This window comes from Phascolarctos cinereus, unplaced genomic scaffold (genome assembly GCF_003287225.1).
Source record: "Phascolarctos cinereus isolate Bilbo 61053 unplaced genomic scaffold, phaCin_HiC Scaffold_3;HRSCAF=262, whole genome shotgun sequence".
NCBI lineage: Eukaryota > Metazoa > Chordata > Mammalia > Diprotodontia > Phascolarctidae > Phascolarctos > Phascolarctos cinereus.
Window position 1 is genome coordinate 236,536,275 of NW_027555736.1, and position 27,280 is coordinate 236,563,554.

General features: G+C 36.7%; 1 protein-coding gene across 1 annotated transcript; it reads left to right on the forward strand.

Annotated features, from left to right (window-relative positions):
- The first annotated feature begins 2,385 nt into the window (after window positions 1–2,385).
- Window positions 2,386–25,709, forward strand: NAA30 (N-alpha-acetyltransferase 30, NatC catalytic subunit). Its single transcript, XM_020986456.2, has 5 exons — window positions 2,386–2,470; window positions 2,759–3,569; window positions 9,775–9,898; window positions 12,853–12,908; window positions 22,126–25,709. Exons 2-5 carry the CDS (start codon window positions 2,760–2,762, stop codon window positions 22,261–22,263), a joined length of 1,128 nt encoding a protein of 375 aa, XP_020842115.1. The 5' UTR covers window positions 2,386–2,470; window position 2,759; the 3' UTR covers window positions 22,264–25,709.
- Window positions 25,710–27,280: the final 1,571 nt, after the last annotated feature.

The window sequence follows — 27,280 nt, forward strand, 5'->3', positions numbered from 1 at the left end:
GGAATTGGAGGCTGTAGGTTTCTGGCAGCTTACCTTGTGTTGGGCTGGAATCAGCAAGGCTGGAACTTTCAGGCAATTCTAGGTTGCCTGCTTTTCCTTTCCTTTAGCTTTCTTCAGCTCCTTTTAGATGGCTGCTGCAGGGTGTTTATCTGCCTGGGGCCCCTTGCAGTGTTGTCTCCCTCTTTCTGCTAATGCACTGGGAGATTCCTTTGGTGGAGTGCCGAGGCTCCTGGTGGTTTTCTGAGCTGGTTTCCACCGGTTCCCCCTGCCCTCACTGAGGCACTTGGAGGCCCAGGTGTTGGTGTTTCCCTGCTCTACCACCTGGGCTTCAGGATTTCTTCACAATTGGAGGCTTCAGGGCTCCTAAAGCTCACCTGGTATTCGGTTGGAATCAGCAAGGCCCCGGCTTGAGGAAGCCTTTAGGTTGTTTTCTTCACCTGCTTTCAGATGAATGCTGCAGGGTACTTGTCCACCTAGGGCCCCTTGTAGTTCTGCCTCCCTTATTTTTGCTGAGGCAGTGGGAGACCCGTTTGCTGGGCTGCTGCACTGGTGCTCCTCGTCTTTCTTCTAGTTCTGGTGTTCCAGGGTTTTTTTTCCTGGGGTGATATTTTCTGGGTTTTCAGAGGTTGATAGGGGAGAGTGAGAGCGACTACCTTTTCACGGCTCCTGGAAGCGGAACTAATAGTCCTCCATCTTGCAATGCTAGTAAATGTAGCACTTACTATCTAAAGAACACAAGGAAGAACGGTCTTATAATTTGAGTCTAAATAAAACTTTACATAAAGTTCTTACCTTAAATGTATAGGGTTATTAATATTTTGTGATTCAAAATGTTATTACTCAGAGTTGTACTCTAAGACATCCATTTTCAATGTTACATTTCCTGTAGAATGATCGCATAAATAGCATTATTGCTGAAAGAAGATGGGTAGGTCAAAAGATGAAAATTTGATTTTAATATATTTAAGTAAAATACAAAAATGAATCATATAGATGAAAATATAAACAGGTCCTTTAGAATGTAGAGGCAATTTTGGGATGTTGTTTTGCTGTAGTCTTTTTGCCAGAATTTTATTTGACTATTTTGAATCAATATGTGTTAATGACATTGGTCTATAGTTCTTTTTCTTCCTTTCATCCTTCCTTAAAGTTTCAGCATTGTTAATGTTTAAGAATAGTACTAATAATGTGAATTGTTCATTAAATTTAGTAGAATTCACTTGTAAATACACCTCTCTTTGGTAGTTCCATTAGTTAGTTCAATTTCTTTTTCTGAAATTGAATTAAGTTTGGTATTGTTTTGTTAATATCTTTAATATCTTCATCTCTTTTACATTCTTACATGTAACAGGATTGTATGCAGTAGACTGCAGATTTTGTATTGTGCTACCAGTTCATGTACATTTTTCTCTGTTGTAATTACACTCTATTTTAGTAGTTTGATTTTTAACAATTAGGACGCATAAAAATACTACCACTGAAGAGCTTAAAACTTTAGGCTTTTGCAACACGCAATGCCAACGGGGTGAGGAGGAATTCCTTTCCCTTGACTATAAAGCTTAGGACGTTTCTGTCGTTAAAAAGAAAATTACTGCCGAGAAAAGAAATGCTTCAAATCAGCCTTCGGTACTAAAGTGAAACATTATTACAAACGCTGACGCAGGAAATCCCCAGCTTTCTCCATACAGCCCAGCAGGGAGGTGCGGACTTTCTCCTTCGGTTCGTCCCCCGCCCTCTACCCCGTCCTATTAACGAAATGAGCTCGTTCAAAAGCAGGGCAAACAGGGTTAACTGAGCGAACGGAAGGCGTGAACCTTTCGGGGCAACCGCAGGTGCTCAGAGGCTACCACACGCGCGGCCCGGAGAAGGGGACCCGGCATCCCCCTCATCCAGCGCGCTGCGGCGGGGGGGGGGGCGGACCTGACGAGACAGGGCGGGAGGGGAAGGAAGGCGCACCTCTGACCCGCAGCCCCACGCTCTCCACTCGCACTCATGCCCAGCGAAGGAGACTGGAAAGGTGAGCGGGGGCGCGGGCTGCTGGCATGGGGGGAAGGACTCCCGAGTCGGCCGCGCCACCCCCGCCCGCGGCTCCGGGGAACTCCACCCAGCAGCTGCCGGAGGGAGGGGAAGGGGAAGGGCCCGCGCGACTGGAGCGCAGCGAACCGCCCTTGCTACCCTCGCGCCAGCCCAGGTGGGTCTGTCCCGCCTTCTCCTCCTCGCCTTCCTTTTGAGCACTCGGAAAGCCGCTAGGCAGGGAAGTGTCGTAAAGCTGGGGACAGGAAACTTTACCGGGGGGGTAACAGCGACGGCGCTTTACGGCAGGGGAGGCTGAGTGAAAAAACTCGGCGGCGGCGGCGGCGGCGGGGCAGCGGCGGCGCGGCCAAGGAGGAGGCGGAGGCGGCAGCGGAGGAGGAGAGGAAGGAGGCGGCAGCGGAGGAGGAGGAGGAGCGGCGGCGGGGACTGGTGTGGGGTTAGTGGCGCGGAGGCGCAGCGGAGGGGGGCGGCAGGCCCGGCGGCCCGGCCTGGGCGCTGGGGGAGGAGGCGGCGGAGGGTGCCGCCGGGCAGCTGGGCGGCGCTGTGAAAGGAGAGGCGGGGGTCATCATAAAGGGTCTGGGGGCAGCTGCTCCGGGAGGGCCGGCTTCCGTCTTTGTTCCCCTCCCCTCGCCCCGCTTACGCTCCCCGCCCTCGCCCCCTTTGCCTTCACCCGGAGCAGCGGCCCGGACTCATGGGCGCCTTTCTCGGTCTGTGCCGCTTCTAGGATGGCGGAGATACCGCCCGGGCCTAGCAGCCTCCTCCCGCCGCCGCCGGCCGCGGCCGAGCCCTGCTGCCCCTGCCCCGCGGGGGCCGCCCCGGTCTGCTGTAGCGAGGACGAAGAGGACGACGAGGAGCACCGAGGAGGAGGAGGAGGAGGAAGAGAAGGCGGCGGCCGGGGCCGGGGCCCGGGCCCGGCCGGCGAGGCGGCCGCCTCCAAGGGGCATCAGCGTCTCCGCTGCCCGCAGCCTCCGCCGCCGCCGGCGCCGCTGGCGCAGCAGCAGCAGCTCAACGGGCTGATCAGCCCCGAGCTGAGGCACCTGCGGGCAGCCGCCTCCCTTAAGAGCAAGATCGTGGGCGCCGCCGACGCGGCCTCGGGCCCCGCCGCCGACGGGAGTGCGAGGGCGACTGCAGCCAAAAGAGCTGGGCAGCCCCCCAGTGAGAGACCCCCTCACCCTCTCCCCACTAATGCAAGAACTGCGCCCCCAAACCCTGCGGCACCGGCGGCAGCGGCAAGCGGCCTGGCGTCGGCCCGCAATGGACTGGCTGGAGGGACTGAGCAAGAGGAAGAGGAGGAGGAGGAGGAAGATGAATCGCTGCTGCTGCTCTCCTCGTCCCTGACGGCCGTCTGCGGCTTAACCACCTCCTGTGACAGGGAGGCAGAACCTGAGGAGGATCGGACGATACGATATGTCCGATACGAATCCGAGCTGCAAATGCCCGATATCATGAGACTGATCACCAAAGATCTGTCTGAACCCTACTCCATTTATACCTATAGATATTTTATCCACAACTGGCCACAGCTATGCTTCTTGGTAAGTGGGTGGAAGGAGAAAAAGGGGGTGACCCCTCAGAGGATCCAGACCATGCAGGGGAGGGAATGTGTGGCAGCTGACACGTTTCCTGAACCCCTGCATTTTATGGCCCAGAATTCGGTGTAAAGTAAAATAGACACACAGTTATCTGAGGGTTGTTTTTTTAAAACTGTTTTGAAGGTAAGAAATCGTGGATAGGGTCAACTGTATTGATGTAATGGAAGTTTAATGTGAAGGGGTTGGGGGTCTTCTGTCATGTATGATGATAGTAATTGTGTTTTAACGAAATTTTGAGATCTGTTCATCATCTTCTAAACACTTTACAGTTATTAACTTTGAACATGATTCTACTCAGATGCAGGCTGTATTGATCTTTCAGAGGAGAAATGTATCCAAAATTTTTGTACTGCTAATAGAGTAATCAAAAACATATTTTGATGAGCCTGATTGTCTATAATGATGTGGCTGAGTTGAAGCATTAAATCTTACAAACACATTCTGTAATCGTAGAGATTTTTCTTTTGAAACTTTAGGACAGTTAACTGTAGCTGGCCTGGTTTTTGGTGTGCTACTGACGCTTATTTTAGCTTTGAACTTAAAATCAAAGGAGATGCACTTGCATAAGATGTGGAAAACCAGGTGTGAAATTGTTACAAATTTTCTTAAGTTTAGGATGGGCAGACACCAAAAAATAAGGGCTTTTGTGTGCCATGTACATCTGGTAAAAGAGATTGCTGTGTTTTAAATTAGCATGATTTTCTCTTTATTAGTGAGAAGAGACAGATAATCTATATCTATCTGTCTATATATGTGATTTTTTTAATGCATTCAGCTAGCAAGTTTTTCGTTTTTACGAAAGAAATTCGTTGGTGGCAGTGATACTTATTAAGTAAGCTCAGTTACAGGTGAACATGCATGGCTTTTATTGTATAAGTACAAATAAATTATTTGGTTTGTCCTGTAAAATTATAAAAGGAAGTAGTATTCCCCCAGATTCTTAGAACTATTTTATGATTTTGAAAGGGGAAACTAGCTACTCCGTTAGCACTGTTTTTGTTTAGTTTAATGTAATATCAGTAACTTGTACTTATTATCCCAACTATTTTCCATTACTTTAAAAGCTAATTACATTTGTTACAGGTGGTCAGTCACTCAGGTGTTTTTAGTCTGAGAAAAGGATTTAATAATTGTGGCTCACGGTACTTTTATGAGTCTATCCTTAGGTAGTCTTAGGATTGGTAGTGGCTTCTTTTATTTTATGCTGAATCTGCCATTATACCATGTAAAGTGGATTTCTTTGGGCTTTTGTGGGATTCCAAATTGATAAGCAGAGAGGCAATTACTTTTTAAGAAATAGTAATTTCATTAGGTATTTTAAATATTTATGTATTTTTCTAATTCTCTTAGGAATAGCTGATGGTTATGTCAATTGCCTTTTTTGTTATTCCTATAAAAAAACACTTGATTAAGTTGCAAGGTAAACTAAAAAAATACACGTTCCTTGTAGTGAGCTAGATTTTTAACTATCTGTTAATTCAGTTTTTAAACACTTAACAGTTTGTGTTCTCTGATTTCATGGGACTGTACTGTCAATTCCGTAGGAAAAGATTTTGTGATAGTTAGATATTGAAGAAGACTTTGATTTTCCTGATGATTTTTAGGTACAAAGGCTTAATGTCTGAAACTTGGGATTTCCCTAGGCGAGATTTGTGCTTGCGTATCTAGATTGAGGCAGTGAAGATTAGAGTCCTGTTAGAACTTGCTGTTCCTTTTCTGGGAGTTTTTAAAAGTTAGGTTTTCCATTAAGAACTAGAGCTGTTACAAATAAATGCACATTTTTGCATAGTTATAGGGCTCAGGAGTTGCTGGAGACTTTTGAGATTATCTAGATTAACCTATTCATTTATCAACACAAATGTAGAAACTGAAGTCCAGGGAATTTGTGGCTTGACTAAGGTCATAGAGTGGCAACCCAAGGCTTTTGACTACCAGATTGATAATGTATTTCATAATGAAAATTTAGATTCAAGAACAGCCAAATGATAGATTAAGAAGAACACCAGATGTGGAATCACTCAATCTTCTTGTTGGAGGACACTTTAGAATCTATCTCACCAAGTGGTACCTGTATAAGAGTCTTCCCAGCAAGTGAACACATCAGCCCTGCAAATACTTGAAAATGGGCTATCAGGGCCTCCCTAATTTCTTCAACCAAGCTATTGCTTGGTCTAGCCCAGGGGTGGGGAACTTCACAGTTTGGGTTCAGTCAAAGGGCTGCACTTGTGGACCTAGAGGGTCACATGTGGCCTGGAGGGAGACTAGCCTCAAAGCTCCTCCCATTTCTGTTCTCTTTTTATGCATTCTTTAGTTTATCAATCACAGGACCTTGGTTGAAATGTGTGACCTATTGCTTCTTGTGCCACCTTAAGTAAATTACTTAACCTCTCTGTGTTTTAGTTTCCTCTTCTGTAAAATGAAAAGGTTGTACAAGAGTGTGTGTGTGTGTGTGTTTTTTTTTTCCTTTTAATTTTGGTACTGTACTAGACGTAATTTGGTTTTATACCAGAATATCTTCCCTTGGAAAGTGGCCTGTGACGCTGCAATGTTAAGCCATTTCTCTATGGTCACACAGCTATTATGAGTCAGAGGCAGGATTAGAACTTAGGTTTTCCTGACTCTAGAGTGAGCCCTTTCCCCACTGTGTTGTACTTCCTCTTCCCAAAGCCTGTGATCTTATGAACATAAGTGAAATTGAATCCAGCCTATGACCTGAACATCCAAGGGCTATCTTGTGAGATTGTGTGTTTGGCTACCCTGACAACTTGAAAACATTAGGGAGTTCTTCAGATGTCCTTAACCTCTGATGGATTAAATGAAGATAACATGAAAATGGCAAGTACCATAAAAATGATATGCATTGACAAAACGGTATTATATATTTCTTTTTAGCACCATCCTTGAATTTATCTAAAATTTTTTTGAAACCATTATTTTCAATATGTATCATCTCTTTGGTAATGAGTCTGTAAGTGTATTTATTTTAAATATATAAAGTAGTACTTTATTTTATTTGTCTTAAATGTTCATGATCCAAAGCTTCAATTGGTCTTTCCCTGGAATTGTGAGCAAGTCCATATTTGTACAATTCATATGCTTTGTGATTTTATAGAATTTGATAACATCTACACTCAGATTAACAGTACTGATCATTTTTCAGTTTCAAAAATAATTTCCTTTACTTAGAAAAATCAATATTTGCTAGTAATAGAGAGTGTGTTTAAAACTTTTTACTTTGGAATAACTTTTTTCCTTGGAAAATGGAAGTCAAAATTCTTCAAATACAATTTTAATAATCTAACAATTTATTCCAAAATTTTAAAATGACGTATACTTAGCTTTTTTTTAAGTTTCAAGCCAAAAAGTTTTTTAGCTTGATACTTGTTACTAACATTTTACTGAGAAATTTTTCATTTATGTTAAGTCTTAGGCCTTTTTGTATAAAATAGTTTTTTTGCTCTTCTTGATAATACAAGTATTAATTTTGTCTGCTTATTTTTGCTTGGCTAAGGGGCCAGAGGTGAACTAAATTAAGTCAATCTAATTATTAATAGTAAGCTGTGTTAGACTTAGTGTTTTTTGATAACTTCAATGCTCTCAGTTGGGTGATTTCACAGTTTTGAGTCTTAGAGATATAGATTTCCTAAGATTTTATTCATACAAACTGGGTTCATTCCAGGAGTCCCTACTAATAAAGATTTGTCTTAATTTTCTAGATAAAGTAAATTATATGGGCATTTTCTCACTTGAAAGTTACAACTCTAGAAAATGATACTAATGTGTATCTGGTTTTGGGTTTTGGTTTTTTTTTTTTGGTTGTATGTCAGTTTGTGTGGATTAGGATCATTACTTTTCCTAATAAGTAGGTAGATTCATTCAGACTGTTTTTCAGTCTGTTTTATTTCCTTTTTTGTCTAAAAACTGTGTTTTTCTTTAAATTACATAACTTTTAAAATGAACAATTTCAGTCAAATATTAATTACTTTGTGTAATTGTGTTTTTATTCAGGTCAAGTTATAAATATGCCATTTACTTTACCATATAAGATATGATTTGTATGTGATTTTTCATTGTGGTTACAGGAGTTCCATTCAACAAACATTTGTCAAAGCTCTTAATTATGTGCCAGGCCCTAGGAATACAAAAAAAGAAAAAATCCCTGCCCTCAAAGTGCTTACATTCTTCTGGGAAAGATCTATCATGATTATAATTCTCTGGTTTTTTACCCACAGGATCCACGTTTAGTATACAGAGTTTTCCCTGGAATGAAACTAACCCTTGAATCTTAGTAGAGAAAGAATTTTGTTTAAAAAAATTCAAAATGAACCAAATTAATTTGTTTTGAGTTATGAAAGCACAAATAAAAATTTCAGAGTTTTGATAGTACCGAATAGTTTTGGGGAACTATGGTAGGAACTGAATTAGTTTTATGTTTTATAAGATAATCAAATATATTTAACTAACATGGAATTTAGGATAAAACATATTCCCTTTTGGTTTTTTAAGTTTTAGATAAAACATTCTGAAACAGTGCTCTAATCATTTGTTTTCTATGTAGTCCCTTTAAAAAAAAGTTTTGTAGGATCATTGATTTAGAAATGGGAGATCCTCTAGTCTAACCCCCTCAATTTGTATTTGAGTAAACCATGACTTTTCTGAGATTGCACAGATAGTGACAGAATCAGGATTTGAACTGTGGCCACTATCCAGTTTAAAAACCGAACACTTTCCACTGTATCATACTGCCTGTCAGGGTAGAACTTTTAAAATCAGGTTCCAAAATATTTTTTTTAAGTCATGGTGTTTTGTGTATCACTACAGTCTGAACTTTTTCTGTCTTAAGAGCAAAATGAAAGATTTTAGAAGTATGTCATCTCGGTAATTTGTTTTTTCTTTAAACTTGATTCCATTACTTTTATGGGGGGAGAGGGGAACCTAGTTCCTTCTTGGAAAAGTCATTGTTAAGTGGAAAAGTGAATTTTTTGCCTCAGACATTTAGTGTTGTAAATGTTATATTATGAAATATTTAATTATGTTAAAATGCTCCAATATTCCTAAGTATCTATAAACATATGGATGTTTTTTCCAGTGATGCAGATCACAGCTCATCCATGCCAGTCCTTGGATGGGTGGAGATACTACTGTGATGAAATTTGTTAGAAGACAACATGACTCAAACTTTTTGTGACTGGAATTTTGTGAAACATATCTTCAGTACTATTAAATAGGATGCTTGTGAAATTGGCATCTAATAAACATTTGTTGTTTTTTTTAACAAAGTTCTGGAAAAACTGAGAAGCACTAGTAAGATTAAAATCTTAAAATTCATATTCCTCTGGTTTTGAAATTTATACTGGAACTTCTTCACTATATAATGCTCTCCTCAAAGCCTCTGAATTAGGACTGCCTTATAGGTGAGACTGCCTTATGTGGTCTTTTTGGCACTTAAATAACTAAAATTCCTTTGGGATTCAAAATACTTATCCTCCTTTTAATGAATTCTCTTCTCTGTATTAAAGGCTACTAGTAAAGGTAAATCCGTTTTCTAAAAAAAAGTGAATGGCAGGTGACTCAAAACACCTATTTTTTAAAGATCTATGGCCAAAGTAATATGCTGTGTATTTTTATTGCAAAATCATTGTATCTGTTCTTTCTGGTAAACTGGTCAAAGAAATTCAGTGTTGAGGTGTACTGTAATAAATGCTAACATAGAATACTAGAATTAAGCCAGTAGTTCATACTCAAATGTCCTGAATCAATGGTTTTTCTCTTTCCTACATGTATTCTATCTCCTTTCTCTCCCCAAAAGACAATGATATTTGCTTATCATGGTTCATGCAAAAAATTATAATTCTTATTCATTTTGTTGTCAAATCTGTAGTTACTCAATAACTACATTGCAAGATGTGCTAGTTGACCTGTTTTTCAGGCTGTTATCAATATGTATAATAATATAATAAGAAATGCGTGTCCCAGGAAGTTCCTAGGTTATAATTGTTAAGGAAATTCTGATTTGGTTAGTCTGTTATTTGCTATCTTGAGGTTCTTGCCTAATAAATATCATTGAAGGGTTTAGAGCCATTTCGTTGTAGAAATGTATTATATCTGATAAGAACATATACTTCATAATTGTTCATTTATTTTTAAGGCCGTGGTAGGGGAGGAGTGTGTAGGTGCCATCGTTTGCAAGTTGGATATGCACAAAAAGATGTTCCGCAGAGGTTATATAGCCATGTTAGCAGTGGATTCCAAATACAGGAGAAATGGCATTGGTAAGAAAAACATTTTTTATTCATGTAGTTAAAGCAGTGATTGGGTACTTTTAAGTTTTGAAACCAAGGCCAATGAATGTGAAATTGGTATGTAGAAATGAGCCTATGAAACTAGGGAAAATAAGCTAATGGACCTGATGCCCATTCATGATACTTAAAGACCTCTTATTTTGACACTAAAATTTTACTTAAAACTATTATAGTATTTTAAAATTTTTTTTCTCCTTTTATACTTAATTTCAATTCAGACATATTTTTAAACACCTATGATTTGAAAGACCCTGTGCCAGGTGCTTGGGATACATAGCTATGATATAGTTCCTATTCCAGAGGATCTCAGAGTTTTAATGGGGGTCAGGGGAGAGAGCATACACAGGAAACCATGGATACAAGGAGGAGAAGATGCTAGAAGCAAAGGAGAGGGCCAAGGAAAGTGCTAAGAGGAATGTAGAGGGCATGCTTGTATGATTCTTCCTAGAGAATCTGTTGAGGTCTCTTTTTCTGCCTTTGGGCTTTGTTATTGTTTCACAGCCTGAGTATAAAGTACCATTGATGATGTTGATGATGGTGGTAGTTGGCATTTATAGAGCACTTTACAGTTTTCCAAAGTGCTCTACAAATATCCTCACAAATACCCTGGGAAGTAAGTGATACCCATTTTACAGATCAGATGCTTGCTCAGGGTCACGCAGCTAGTAAGTGATGCTGAATTTGAACTCTGGTCTTCTTGACTTCAGGTCTAGCATCCTATCCATTGTACCACCTACATGCCTCTGTTTTTGGTAACAAACCAAAAATTTTGGTTTTCTAAAACTTTCTGAGCTAGGTCTGCAAGCCAGCATGAAAATTCAACGTGATTGTAAATTTAATTTAGGTGGACTGAGAAGTTACAAAGAAAGATAAGATTTAATGATTTGGAAATTATTTTGTAGACAAAGACTCCTATTTTCTGCGTATTTAAGAAAAACTGGTTTAAAAAAAAGAAAGGACTAGTATCTTTTGAGAAGGTCCAGGAAGCTAATTAAGTGATAGCTCTTTTGAACCTTTATGATCCATTTTGATACTATGGCATTTTTTTTTCTTTCTTTCTTTTTTTTTGGACACTACTTAATCTTCATGCCTTTGACACATTTTTTGGAAAGATTCCAGAAAATTCCTTTTCAACATATTAATACAACTGAACATAAATGTAAATTTTTGTTTAAATGTAAATTTTGTTTTTTTCTAGTCAAAAAAGTGCAGGTATGTCAGTGTAATATAGTAGGAAAAATTACATGCAGCTGTATTAGTAAACAGAAGTAATTTTACCAATTAACAGGTAGTGTAATAGGTTTCCTATGCACTTGATATGGTAGCATAATTGATCTTTTGTGAAGTTTATTTAAAGAATGAATAAATGAAAAAGCGTTTTTAGTGTGTTTGCTGAGTGCCAGGCACTATGCTAGGCTTCAGCTAGGAGGTAGAGAGAGGAAATAGAAGAGTAAGACAAAACCTCTTCTCAAGAAGCTCCTCCTCAAATTAGAGGAGATGACACACAAGGATGGTTCAGCTTCAGCATGGATAGGAAGGCCCACAAGTCTCAAGGGTATAGCAGCAGAATGGATGACAAGGTCCAAGAATCTTTAGGATGAATTGGCAAGTCAGATGGCAGAGCCTGAGTGTTTAGAGGGTGTAACAACAGGACAGATCCTAAAATCTGGAGGATCTTGGGATTCAGTGGTAGGGCAGATGTTAAGACCTGGTCTCGCCAGGAGGATTGTAGTTGGTAGCTCCTAGCTCATCCAGGTGGTATGAGAAGCCATTTCTGCTCTGCAAGGCATTGGCGGGATTAGGGTAGGGCAACCTGAAGGAAATGTCTTGGAAATTCTGGGATCCTTTCTTAGGGATAGAAGTGAGAAGGGGAATTGGCAGAAAGTTGAAATAGAAGGACCCCATTGCTGTGGTTACCCAGTGCCTTGGGTAGGGTGTGCTGATTTTGGGCAAGTGGGAGGAGGGTAGGGGAAGATTTGAGAAGGAAGAATCTTCAGTGTTAAGGAATCCAAAGTGGTATGTAATCAATCCAGTTTAGTTTGGAATATTGTTTTAAATTTTATTGTTATTATTCTAAGAATATTATTACATTACATGTAATTAAGAATATTGTTACAAAGATTTTAAATTTAAGACTCTTTCTCCTAGACCCACTGCACAGATTTGTCCTAACTAGCTTTGTGTTCATGCAACCCAGTGGTTTGTAGAACTTAAGGTCCGGGGAACCATCTAGGTGGTGCAGTGGGATAGAGTGCCAGGCCTGGAATCCGACCGAAGACCAGAGTTCAAATGCAACCTCAGGCATTTATTAGCTATGTGACCCTGGGGAAGTCACTTAACCCTGTTTGCCTTGGTTTCTTTGTCTGTAAAGTGAACTGGAGAAGGAAATGGCAAACCACTTCAGTGTCTTTGCCAAGAAAACTCCAAATAGGGTCATGAAGAGTTGGATATGACTGAAACAATAGAATGGGAGTATATTTTAGACCCTGCTCCCATCTCCAGTAAATCATTTGGATCCTTACTTTTCTTTTGTGCTTCTGTCTTTCCAAAGACAGTCATAAAGTTAGAATGGTTTCTTATCTGAAAGACTTCTTGTGACAGTTAATAGGTCCCATGAATTTATGAACCAGAATTTTTGGAATCTTTTAGGGTTCCTGATTGGTGATTGTCAGTTTAACTTGGTGTCTAACTACCTATGGCTTATATAGTGTTTCACATAGTAGAAATTTCCTGATATAGCTACATACTTGGTCTAAGATCTGATAAACTCTAATGTTATATATGCCTACTGCCAGTTAATAAGGTAGTTTTTGAGACTGTGTTCAATATAGGCCTTAGTATTTTGTGTTTCTGAATTCTGTAACATGGACTCTTAAAGAAGTACCTGTGTTTTTATTTTGCTAACACTGAAATCTATATTCTAGGTACTAACTTGGTTAAGAAAGCTATTTATGCCATGGTTGAAGGAGACTGTGATGAGGTAAGTCTCTATGAACATTTAATAGCCTAGTTTCCTGAGAGATTTAAATAATTGTAACTTAGCACATATTTGGCAAAATTAAGAAATATTTTGTACTTTGAAATATTAATGGAAACATAAGTGAAAGTGTTAAGACTTGATGTAGGTATTTTCAATAAACATTTTAAAAATTGGTTTCTTAATAATTATATGTAATAATAATCCTATTATCTTTCTCAGAAAATTGCTACCTCTTTCTCACTTTTCATAGAAAAATATCACCGTTCAACCAAGGTAGCTTATTGAATTTCTAAGTGAAATAATGTATGCAAAGTGCTTTGCAAACTTTAAGGAGCTATATAAATTTCAATTATTTTTATTCTGATTTAATTATCATATACTATCTTTTAATTTCTCTTTAAATAATTTTTTTTTAACAGTGGAGAAAACTGCCTACCCAGAGACGGGCTACTCAGACTTGATTTTTAATGCAAAACCTACAAAAATTGGAAATTACCTATATAGCTCCCTGCATTTTTACCTAAGAATGCACTTTTAAAAAAATATTTAAGCACTTATCTCTTGCAGCATAGCAGGCGTTTAATAAATGGTTATTGACAGTAACAATTTTACTGTTGTCATACTGCAATGTTACTATGAAAATACATGGCAGGAGATGGCAGTGAGTCAGTATTTGTTAATGATACATACCACACATTTGTTTAGCACTTTATAGTTTACAAAGTACTTTCACATTTGTTAACTCTTTTGATCTTTACAACAAATCTTTAAGACTGGAAAGGCAGCAGTATCCTCATTTTATAGATGATGCGATTGAGAATCAAGTAACTCATCGAGATCATGTAGCTAGTAAGTTGCAATAAACTCAAAAAGCGATCTTGTAACGCATATAACTTGACTGCCACTTCTGGTAGTGAGGCACAGTGGAAAGAGAACTGGATTTGAAGGCAGAAGACCCAGTTGGGGTCTCATTCTTGCTTTGTTAAGTACTCACTTGTATATATCACTGAACGAGTCACTTTACCTCCCCAGGCCTCAGATTGAAATGATTATGTCTGAAATGAAGGTGAGGTAGTTCTAAATCTTTATGACCTAAGAATGTAGGAGATTCAAAGGGGAATGGTGAAGTTAGACTGAGGTAGTAATTTTCTGAAGAAGACTTGAACAACCATTTCTCCACTTTCCCCCACTTTTGCAAAACATTTATAAAACACTAGGTAATTTTTCCCCCAGCAGGTTTATCTCCTTGATTATATAATTTGTATAGGTTACTATTGGAAATTAGATTTTGAGGAAGCCCAAAAAATATGCCATACTGTATAGTAGGAAAAAAAATTCTGGGATTTAAAAGCATTTGTGGTTAAAAATCTGTAAGTAGATAATTCACATATAGGGAATTTTAACAATTGACAGCACAATTTCAAAAATTTTGAAATTATGTTTTGAGTTCAGTAGACAGGATTATCACTGGCAACTGAAATTTTAAGGAGAAAACTGGAGATCATTGATAAGCATCTGATTTTGCATTACAGCCTTGCTGGCTTGATTATTCTATTAGGAAAAACAAGTCAAATTTTATATCTATATATAATAAACAAATTGGAGAAGACTTCTGAATGATAGAATATACTCTAATCTCCTGATAGGGAAGAAAGAAATTTCCAGGGACTACCTAGAAAACAAGGAATATTATTATCTTAGCGAATATTATAACTACCCTACTCTTAGGCATTAACTTTTTTTTCTTTCTTGGCTTTGCTTAATGCATAAGCAGTTTTCCTTTGGTGTTCTGAAAAGTTTAGTTGGAAAATATGGTTTCAGTTGGATGTTATATCTTATGTTTGCATTGTTTTATCAGAAAATCGTTCATCAGTGGTTTATTTTTCTATTGCTTTTAAGCCAACAATCATTAATACTTGGTGGCTGAAATGTGAAAAACTCCATAGGCTGTTCACTGTTACAGGTATTTTCATATTGAGGGACTCCTTTTAAATTAGTTCAAGAAATTCTTTCTCTGGTTTGGACAGTTTTCCCATGGTAAAATGAATTGTTTAAAGGGATAGCACTATTGTGCTTTTCATTCCAGTCCTAAAGGACTTCCCCCGTTTCATCTAAGGATTAAAGATGGCAATTTAAAAAAAAATTCAAAGTGGAGAAAGGTACAAATTTGAGGGGAATTTGTGGACTCGTTGGTAGGAGTCTCAGCAAACAGCTTTAATCATGTTTAGTTTCTGAGTGGAATTCTAATATATCTTTATTGGTAGGAAGGTTTGGGAAGTTGTGACATTTTTAGGGATTTAATCTGAAAAGTGTGTATGTTACAAGAAAGGACAAGACAGACCATAGGAAGAAATGTGAAAAAGATTCTAAGTATGCAAAAACAGTTGCTGTGTTGTAGTCAGAACCTTTTATAGCCTAAAAACAATAGGAAACTTATTTATAGAACAAAGGTTCCCAAACTTATTTGGCCTACTACCTCCTTAAAAAAAAAATTACTCAGTGTTACAAAGTGGAAATCTACTTTCTTTAACCCTTTAACTTTTTTTAAATTTATGTGATTTCAAAAAATATATAAAATATATTTTTTAAAAAATGACATTTTAAATTTAATAATTTATTGTAAATTTGTGGGGGTTTTTTTCCTGCATTGAAATTTTGATGTTGCAGTATTGCATCATATAACCATATAGTATCATATTGTAAACAAGTCATTACATGCACATATTCCTGTCGATGCATGCTGGACACCCAACAATGTGCCATGTGCTCACCTGCCAACACTTGACCCCTGATTGGTTATAGCTTGCATTTTGTGACTTTAAGGCAAGGTCAGCAATAAGCTAAGTCTAAGACACCAATAACTTTCTTCCAAATGATGTTATGATGTATTACATTAAAAAATGAAATGTGATCATACATTACAACAGCAACCTGAAGACTAACATCTTAAAGATGTATAGATGAATAGAAAGTATGATGTAAAAAGAGAAAAATTGGTCTTAAAACCAGGGGTTATATGGCTTCATAGATATGAAATGAATTAATCGTATGAAGCTTTGGCTTGGAATTGACCATGTAACAATATGGTCTAGTTGTGACTGATAAGAATGTGTCCATACTTCTCAGACATCAGACTGAAATGTCTGGTACCTCAAGGGAAGGAGTTGAGTAGATTACAGCATAGTGAAAGAGCTCTTCTTTGGCACTTAAAAACAAACAAACAAAAAAACCTTTGCCTTCATGGTAGCCATGTACTTTTACATGTTCTTGTCCAAACTTCCTAGAAAGAACTGGAAAGCTTAATAGGTGATTGACCTACTTGATGAACAAGTATTTCTTTTTCAAATTACAAACTTCTTGATACATACACATTTTTAGAAGGCATAGAGTATATTAGAACGGACACTGAACTTGGAGTCAGAAAACTTGGGTTTAAATCTCAGCCTCATTAATAGATAATGTAATTTTGGGCAAGTCACAGAAACCCGTCCATGATGAGGACTGATGATGGAAAATGATCATCAGCTTACTTGACTTGCCCAAGGCCATACAGGTCAGTGGTAGAACTTAAATTTAAAACTTAGTCTGCTGGCTGCAAATCTGATTTTTTCCCATCATACCATCTCTCATTTAACCTCTTTTTTTTTTAAAAATAATTAATTTATTTTAGTTTTCAACATTCATTTAACCTCTTTGATCCTCAGTATCCTAATCTGTAAAGTCAGGATACTCACACTTGCACTATCAAGTTATTGGGAGGATCAGATGAGAGAATTTTTTTTCTAATGCATTCTAAACCTTATATTTAATTTCAAGAATTGGTTTTTTTTATTGGAGTATATACTCTACACCAGTGAAAATCACCATCTTTTCATGCCTTGCGTAGATAGACTTCATGAGTTTCTGTGACTTAAACCCTCCCCTCCCCCTGCCTCCACTGCCTCCAATCACTTACTAACTAACCTCTGCACTTAGCTAGGCTGGTCCTTGAATGATAATTGCAGCCCTGTAACAGGCCCATGCACTATACTTTTATATCTTGGGAAGGATATGGTAGAGATTTCAAATACCTAAGGTGGAGGCTAACTCTTGAAGTGTTATACAAGTGAAAGCTGTTATTATGATTAGATAAGGTGTCCCAGAAGTTTTAGTACAATTTTAGGATATTAAAGCTTAAAACTACACCAAGAATTTTAGAATATCCTGTATAGTTATTTTCTGTGAAAGGTTAAATTTCTAAAATGTTTTGGCATCAGAGATTTTTTAAAAAATAAAAGTATGTATTCAGATTATTTTAACATGCAAACCTACATATCTGTGACAATACAGAAAATTAAAGTTTCTAATGAATTTTAAGTTATATATTGCATGATTTTGTAATACTTTTGAATTAAAAAGCCGAAAATCTTTATTTCTCTTTTCATATAGAATGTTTTTAATGTCCCAATTTATGGTGCCTTCCTTTTATATTTAGGTTCTAAGCAAAAAAAAAAATTCATTTTTTTTAAATAAGATGTGTGTGTGTGTGTGTGTGTGTATGTGTAAATTTTGTAGTGGAATTTTCTCCCTGCTTTTTATAGTGCATGCTGACCTATTGTGCCAGATTGGTAATTTTCTATTCAAACCCTGATCCGTTTCCTAAAACACAATTTACTTTAGCTAATGCTGTTTTCAGTAATAGAGAAGATCACGCAGGAGGCACGAGACAATTATTTCTGATAGTCTGAACTAGACTATACATAACAAACAGAGAAGGATATACTAAATAGTGATGCAAGTGGGTAGAATCCATTACATTAGAGAAGAATTGTGCTTAGTTTGGAGTTAAAAGGCCTGGTTTTGAAGACTTGCTTTTACCCTGTGTAACCCTGGACAAATCACCTGGTATTGGGCCTCATTTTACTTAGCTATAAAATGAGATGATTGAACTAGATGACCTTCCAGCTCTTAATCTATGATGCATTGATCCTGATTGAAAGGAAGATTTAGGGAAACATTTTAGTTAATGTTGTAACAAACTTAAAGGAGAAGAAGGTCCAAATTATTTTTACTGTGTTATTACACTGTTCTGCTTTATATGTGAGTAAACCCTTAACCAAAAATTCACATATTCTTAATTTATTCTCCCTCCTTGACAAAAACAAAACACCAAATCCTTGTCTACAAAATGAAAGCATTAGGCTAGTAATCTTTTAGGTTATTTCTAACTCCAGAGTCTATGATTTTGTGAAGTAGATTTTTATTGATGCAATATACTTTGCTAGAGCATGAACAATATAAAGTAGATTGTGGTATTTTTTTTTGTTTTTTTAATTGTATTTTTTTAAACCAGGCTGCAAAGTATTGTATTAGTTCATTAAGTAGGGGAAAATTGTGATATGGTCTCTCTTCTGAAAATAGAAATAACCTGGAATTTTGCTTTAACGCTATTCGTTATAAAGTAGACTTTAGTATAAAGCAGATTTGTTCATTATCAAAGGAACTTTATTGCAGTATAGTTCATCTATACAGTAGTCTTGTAACCTAAAAATATAGCAGGGGTGCTGTGAAACCATGACCCTCTTAATGCGTTTATTATGTGGATTTCAGTAATTTTATTAGTCGTATTAGTGTTTTATAAATATTCCCTTGTTTTCTTTAGTGCCTGAAATTAATGAGGTTCTTTGGGAAAGTCTGTGTGTGTGTTAGGAAACTTTATATTTTGTTGAAGTTAACTACATGACTTATTTAGAACCAGGAGACTATACTTTATTTCAGGATGCCAGCAAATCTGAGTTTCAGCACTTAAATACATTTCAGAACAGATGGATTTTCCAGGGTTATAGAGAAGACCTTTTGGATTCTGTGCCAAATTAGTTTGTATTTGTGCAATTTTTAGTAGCTTCAAATGAGTATTATATATTGTAGATAAACTATAAACCATTAGTGAACATGTTGTCAAGATTCAAAGAACTCCTTTTTCTTCAGTGACATTTATGTGGGCTCCTTAATGATTTCTAAGCAATTTTCCCCAAAATTGAGACTGTCATTTTTGTTTTAATCAGTTCTCTCACTAGGAACTGCAGTTTTAGCATTTCTCAGCCCATTTCTTAATTGTTTTGATTTGGTACTCTTAATAATGATCATATGACAGAATTCCAGTGGAAGATTTACCCAATCTTCCAGTGGGAAGTGCAGTTCAGATTGATGGGAATTGAATTATATCCCTACTATCAGAACTCCAAAACATAGTTTTTATTAGTATTTATTAAATGCCTACTATGTGCCAGGCAGTAATAGGCCCTGAGGATACAAATAGAGGTTAAGCAATCCCAACTCTCAAGAAACTAACAGGGGAGAGAGGTGTGTGTGTGTGTGTGTGTGTGTGTGTGTGTGTGTGTGTGTGTGTGTGTGTGTGTGTAGATTATATAAATTAAATATATAGAGAATAAATATAACACTGTTAAGTACATCAGAGAGAGAGAGAGAGTTGCAGTTGTTGAGGGGATCAGGAGAGACTTGATGTTAGAAAGTAGTGCTTGAAAGATGTAATTCTGTGAGAGAGAAGTGAGGAGAGAGTGCATTCCAGGCATGGGGAATGGCTAGTGCAGAGGCATAGAGATGGGAGATAGTGTGTCGTGTGTGAGGAACAGAGAAACCTAGTTAGCTGGATTGCAGAGCATGGGGGGGGGGGATGTATAGTAGGGTTAGAAAGACAGGTTGGCACCAGGTTGTGAAGGACTTTGCAAGCTCAACGTAGGAGTTTATATTTGATCTTAGAGGGACTAGAGAGTCATTGAAATTTATTGAGTAGAGAAGCCACATGGTCAGATCTGTACTTAAGGTAAATTACTTTGGCAGTTGTGTGGAGGATAGATTTGAAGCAGGGAGACCAATTAGAAGGCTGTTTCAATAATCTAGGCCAGAGATAATGAGGACCACTAAAGTGGTTGGTTGTATGAGTAAAGAGAAGAGGTCAGACATGGGAGTTGTTAATGGAGGTAGTTGCAGTGTTGGGCAAATGCTTGGAAATATGGGGTGAGGGAGGGTGAGAAAATAATGCTGAGGTTATGAAACTGGGAGACTGAAGAATCTGGTGTCTTCATCAGAAATGAGGATGCTTGGAAGAGGGGTGGGTTTGGGAGAAAATGGAATGAATTCTGTTTGGACATGCTGAATTTGAGATGTCTGGTATATGCAGTTTGAAATATCCAGTAGGAAGTTAGTAACGGGAGGCCTGAAGCTTGGGAAGAGCCTCAATATATAGATCTTTGAATCATCTGCGTAGTAACCAAACCATAAGAGCTGATGAGATCCCCAAGAGAGAAAAGAGAAAAGAACCTCAGAGAAAATGTGGGGGAATACTGGTGTTTGAGGGTGTGCTCTGGGTTATAGTCCAGCAGAGACTGGAGAGAGTAGTCAGATAGTAGGAGAACCAGGAGGAAGTAGAGTAATGAAAATTAGAGAGAGGGTGGCTGCTGCTGCTGCTGCTTCTTGAGGTTGTTAGGGTTTTTTCCCAAGAAAATTGTTAAATCATTGTATTTTAAAAGTAAACATGAATTCCTTGTAGGATTATTTTTTCTTTGGTTTTGACATTGAATAAAAGGACTTAGGATCGTATATTTGCATTAAGAGCTAGAAGGGACTTTGTAGGCCTTCAAGTTCCACTCATCCATTTTATAGCTAAGGAAATTGAGGCTTAGAGGTGGGGGCAGGGAGAGGGTGACAGTGACTTCCAAAGTCACAAAAGTAGTACTAGAGCTGAAAATCAAATCCACATTTTATGTTGCTCTTGATGTTAACAAATGTAAAGTGCCTGAAATTTTAAAAATCATATTCTTAAGAACATGACTTATCAATAGGCGTTGATTAATTACTTATGCAGTGCAGTTCTGTGCCCAGTACTGAAATCTTAATAACATGGGCTTTACTCAAGAACAGGAGTAATTAATTGATCTTCATGTGCTTTTAACTTTTCATATTTTCCATGGTGAAACTTCTAAACTGGAAAGTTAAGATACCATCTAATCTAACCCCTTTCATCTTATGGATAGGAAACTAGGGTCTATAGCAGAGGTCATTGAATCTGCCCCAGGTCACATAACTGATTAATGATAGTGATAAACTAGAAGCATGGTTTCCTATTTCTCTCTTCATAACTTTTGATTTTGCCATACTAGCTCTTTTATAAACCAATCTCCTTTTCACAAGTACAAAAATAAAATTATTACCTAAAGTAATAATAAAACCTAGTAGGAGCATTAACAAGTAGTGGCTTTCACATTGTTTTGACTACTTCAGGACTTGGAAATGAACAAACTAGTGGTCACTAAAGGAAATTGCTAAAACTTATAAAGCTTTTCCCTATGCCAGCCTGACAAATTCTTTTCTTTCTGATTGGTTAGGAACCATGACATCAGAAGTCATTATTAAGTTATATAAATCAGCTCTTTCTACTCTGCATATACTGATGATGGTGAAAAGTATAAAACCATTGACCCAGTAAAGCAAAAAATTCTCTTCCCAAAAGGCGTCTTCCATTCATATCTTAGGATGTGCTCTCAACAACATTTTGCTTCAGATTTGGTGGTTAATTTTAGAAAGTTAACATTATAGGTGCTGTTTATTCCCCCCAAATAAGTGGATGTTAGCCTGGATATTATTTGATGTGTGTGAATATTCTCCTAAGGGATTGTTCTTCAGTGACTGCTGCTGGGCTTCTGCTAGTCATAGATCAATGCTTTATTAAATATATTGGAATTGTATATGCTTCATTGTGAAGTTTTTAGTTCCTTTTCACTGACAAAAGAAATTGAATTGACGCATTTACCTTTTATAAGAAGATAAAAGTCATAAAAGGAAAAGCAGAAGAAAACTGTAATGGATAGTTCAGGCCAGGATAGAAATCTTGTGCTACCTTTCTGTTAAATTTTGGTATGTTTATTTTCTAGGCAGTCTGTTAGTCTTTAATTATATTTTGTTAGAGGAAATAAGGAAAATTAATTAAAGTATAGAATTAATTCTTTCTCCTTTTTCCTAAACTCTTTTGCTTTCTGAAATTTTTAATGGAAGAAAAATGTGTAAACTGCATTGACTTGCTATCATAGGCATTCAGATCATTAAAACTGAATAACTTTTTGTGCAATGCGGTCAGATTTTGTTCAAGTCAGACAATTAAGTTTTCACATCATATTACTTTTTGAAACAACTAATTAAACTTTTTCTTATTTCTTTGAAGGTTGTCTTGGAAACCGAAATAACAAATAAATCTGCTTTGAAACTTTATGAAAATCTTGGTTTTGTGCGAGATAAAAGGCTGTTCAGATACTATTTAAATGGAGTTGATGCACTGCGTCTTAAACTATGGCTGCGTTAAAAGAAACTATCACGTGAAGGAACACCTTCCCACAGCGCACAGTCGGCCTTTGCATGCAATGCAATTTGTACAGAATTGCTTTGCAGGTGGATTTCATGATTTCCATGCAGCTCTTTTACCTGTCAGTGTCTCATTGAGTGTCGCACATATTTGTTGCACTATGGCATGGCACATTTGTTCTGAATTAAAAGATTGTTTCAGACTTCAAGTTCTTTTGGTACCAGCAAGATGTGCCAGTTGCTAGCCAAGATTTGTTTGTTCATTTGCAAGTCTACTGACAACATTACATACACAGTGAACATTTTATCACAGAACCTGTATGTGGAACATAATTTTTGTTCCTGAAAAAAGCCAATTTAGATTGTAAAATTCTCTAAGTATACTAACATTTCATACAAAACTTGCCATAGTTTTCTTGGGGGGAGGGAAAGCTTCAATTTTAGGTTTTATTTTTCAATATTGAATTTTCCATTTTTGAATATTGGTACCTCAGTGATTAGTGAATGAAAAAAGTGTATTGTAGGGTGGGGTGTGTGTTACAATGAGTAACAGTAACAATTAAATTGCGTCTCCCAGTGCCTGTATAAATAAGTATATTTGTCTTCATCTCTAATTTTTTAGTGCATGCTTTCTTTTTATTTCCTTTTAAAATGTCTTTGCAAGAAAACTGCTTTTATTTAAATTCTGAATTTGATAATAAATTATTTCAGATTTTATCATTTGGATACTTTTCCCAGGCAAGAGACAGAGCTATTCTTATACAACAAAAAATAGAAGCTGTTTGGAAATTTCTTGAGTAGTTGCTAAAAGGGGGTTTGGGGTAAAGGGGTTGGGAACTTGAAGGCTCCAGTAAATTGCTGGGTTTGGATGCACTTTTTCTTTTCGATTGGGATTTTTGGAAAGGAATAGAAAATTAATGTAAATTGGTATGATTTTATTTAATCAAAATTATTGCTATGAGCTGTGAAAAACAGCTTCTATAAAGCAGTTGGAACTTTTTTCACTCGATTTGGATTCAGATTGCTCCGGTGTTCTAAGATGCTTTAATTTTCAGTTCTTGGTCTTGGAAATAAATTTCAAGGTGTATTTTATCTATTTCAGCTGCTTTTTTTCCCCTCTACAGTATGTGAGCAAGTTCTGAGGGAGGATCTATCTTTTTTCCCTCCTAAAACAAAAAGGGAAAAGAGTATATACATCCTTTTTCTTTTTTTTGAATGAGTTACATGGATTTTGTCCAAAAAAAAAAACCAATCACGGTGATTGATCACCATGTGATCCACCAGTCATCATCGGTCACATTGTGTTTTGCTAACTTGTCAATTGGCATGGTATAACAGCTTGTTAAAATAAATTGATTGTTTTTCAATTTTAGCAGTAAACCAATATTGGTTTATTCCTATAACTGGAAAACCTAAGTATCCATGGAAAGGGATGCACTCTCTATAAAGAATGTTCTATAGAAAAAACATACTTTTTCAGAATTCAGATTTGCCTTACTATACCTATACTGTTAGGATTTGGTTTTACTTTTATTTTTTTTAATCACTATAATTACTGTACATTTAAAAAAAACCCTACCTCCATTAACATTTGAAAAAGTTCCACTTTCAGGAAAAAAAATTTTTTTAAAGGAAAGTTAACTCTTTGCTCAGTAGAGTATATTTGAAGTGAACAAGCACTTTTCAAATAAAATTTTCAGTTTATATGTATGGTGAAAAAAAATTTTTAATTCTGCTGGTGGGATCATTTGTCTTAGTTTTAAAGATATTTTATTATTAAAAGTGCCCAATCCTATTAGTCTGGTGCCACTTTTAAAGGCTTCGTAGGACAATGCGTACAACAAAAAAATAGGGTTGGTGCAGGTGAACCCACATAGCACTGTGAGAATGACAACCTTTAGAACAGACCATTTTTTTTTTTAAGGATAAGCGGTCAGTTTTCATTTAGGCCCTGGCATTTGATAATGAGAATAGTACCGATCATAGTGGTATTTTGTGTGTTTTAACTATGAAGGGAAATTGAATTGAAGCAACAGACTGATTGCACAGAAGTCCTTATACATTAGTTCACTAGGTTATTTTAATTGATGCTTCAGAGGTGAATGCTGTTGTAATTTACGCTAATGAACACTCAGTGTGATTAGACCACTGTCATGCACAGTTGTAAAGAAGGCGAGATGTTTGTATACACAAATCAGACTAGAATTTCAACTTGTCAGACCAGTGAAATAATGAATATAGCCCTTTTTTCTTTCAGATTGACTAGTTTCACTGAACTGACTGAATCAGTTGGTTGTTTGGCATTATGTAGAGAAAGCCTTAATTACATGACTGAGTTTAAAAGTCACATGGTTACACAATTATTCAACATATTCCATGCATATTTGTTGTTTTTTAACTACACACAGATTATTTTGCCCAATTGAAACTATTGAACTGTAGCAACCCACTATCACAACCCCATTCAATTCAAATATTTTAGCATTTAAAATGGATTTTTTTTATAAATTAGAGTTTTTCCCCTAATTTTACAATATTAGGTATCCATTATTTTGAGGTGTTGGACTTTCATTTGAACGTAATTATATAGTACCATTGAGTTTGTATTTATAAATGACATTGAAAATCACATAGTTAAAAAACTGAGCAAAATGGGTACAACTTTCTTTTAAAACAGTGCTGCCTATTTACATATTGACAATTTGACAGTTTCCACAGCCTAACATGGTTTTGTTACAGGCTGAAAGAAGCTGTACATGTTAGCATTAAAGAAGCTGTAATGGGTATGTACTCTCGTGGTTGATGTGTGATCTAATTGTAATTCTCCTTGCATTAAGATCAGAATACTCATGAGGCCCCAGTTCAGAAAACATTGCAATAGTATTTCAGGTTAAAACTAGCAACAACAAATTATTAATTTCCTTTTTTGGATTTGATTTTAAGATTTCCCTCCTTTTTTTCTCCCCAGCCATCTCCCCATTTGCTTGACAGGTATACATAAACACAAGAGTTTGTCTTTCTCACTTGGGTTTTAACTTTAACTCTCACTGTATGCTGGCATTGGCTGACATGTATAAGTCTGGATATGTGTATTACAATGCCCCCAAATCATGAAATTCCTCATTTTCCAGGAGTGGAGACATAATCTAATTGGCATTGTGCATCAAAATTATTTTTCATTGCACCATGACATCACTAAAATTGAGTGCTATAATGTTACAGGGCTGTCAGGTTTGTAAAAAAACATAACCATAAATTATATTGGAGTTGGATATGAGTTGGGTATCTATAAAATATCACGTGTATTTCAAAAATATTGAACTGCTGTTTGATGATAATGCTGCATTATTTTCTGTTCCTTATCCTTTGGAGAAAGGGATTATAATGGAGTTTGAAATGTGCAAGCTGTCTAAACAAGAAGCAGTCAAATAAAACATGGTTAAGTTGTGTTTGCATTTTTCTTTTAAATGCAGATGTGTTCCTTTTTTGTGACCTGGAAATTTGTTTTTTTGCCAGGTAGGAAAATACCCTGACCCCTCCCCACTTCTACTCTTTCTTAAATGAATCAAATACTTGCTTAGGGGGAAAAAAAAAGGAATCATTAACTTTCTACTTAGTAGTTTTACTTAAGTTGGGTGATCATTTTGAATATTAATTACGTGAGTTTTATTTTCAAAAGAAGTACATGAAAAATGAGCCATCTACATTGAATATTAATAGGTTGTGCAGGGTACTTTTGCTGTGCATTTAACACTCAAATTATTTGTTAGAAATATTTTTGATTATTTTTCCTGTTGAATTTGTTGCTAAGGTGCTTATATTTTTGTTTACATAGCAATCACTAGACTTAAGTGACTTGTCAGCTGAGGCTTCAAGGCAGACACTCTGTGTCTCAGAAAGCACATTATAATTTTTAAGAACTTAAAAATATTAGTGTTAAAGTGGGAATTGTCAGTGTTAATCACCAGTGGGAGTGCTGGGTGACTCTTCACCTTTATGTATGAAAAATCCTCTTGTCATATTATTCCTCTTCAGTAATCATATGAAAGCATTTGAATATGTAAATTTTATTTACTGAGGTTTCAGTGATACTTGATTTTTTATACATCCAATTAATGTTTAGTATCAAAATGATTAGTAAATTGATGGAATGTAATCTTTTGCAATTACAGGCAAAAACCAATGTAAAATGGCAACCCAAAGATGTAGTGATCTTTCAGAAAATCTTTATTTTTTAAAAAAATCCTTAAAAGCAGTATTTTAATGAAATCTTAACAGAACTTAGTAGTGTCACTTCAGTTGCTGCAAATCCTGTCACTTTGAAGATGACTTTTGAGAAAAGTGTTTGAGAATAGGTTATATTAGAGTCCAAACCTCTCAGCAGTCATTATTTGTAAATATTAAGTTGAAAAAAAACTGCCTGTTGAGAGGAAAAATGTGTAGTTATTTCTCATTTACCTTACTAATGTGTTTAACATAGAACTGTTTTCTGTCCCTGACATTAAGGGTTTTGTGACTTAATTACCCAGAGGCGGGACTTTAGTTCTGGTTATGTTGAAGTTATCTATGCTTTTCAGAAAAGAAAAAAAAAACCAGCCTTAAGTGCCTAGTTTTACTTCTGAAATGTTTTTTATGAAATATTTTCCTTTTAAATCTATAAATACCCACATATTTAATCTTAGAAATTTTGCATTTTAGATAAAATTTTAAATACTTTAAACTTTGCCATTTTTGAGGAGGTGATCAATCCATATTATAAAGCGTATTGTGTACCATGTGATAGTGAATTGTATGCTCACATTGTTGGAAAATAGAATTTCCAAATTACGGGTCTGTGGCTAATTAAAACTCATTTGGTTCAGCACAGCTAATTCTTCAGGTCATTGTTGTCCTGGCATGGCGGTAGAGCATACCTGGACTTGAGTTGGTCACCTTAAATACCTGTGCGTTAAATCATAAGGGCACAAAGTCAAAGAATGGGTGGATAGCTTAGAACCACTAATAACTGATCTTGGAAA

Coding starts and splice junctions, on each gene's coding strand:
- NAA30 (XM_020986456.2), top strand. CDS start 2,760: ATGGCGGAGATACCGCCCGGGCCTAGCAGCCTCCTCCCGCCGCCGCCG. Junction 3,570..9,774: donor GGCCACAGCTATGCTTCTTG/GTAAGTGGGTGG, acceptor TTTATTTTTAAG/GCCGTGGTAGGGGAGGAGTG. Junction 9,899..12,852: donor ATACAGGAGAAATGGCATTG/GTAAGAAAAACA, acceptor TCTATATTCTAG/GTACTAACTTGGTTAAGAAA.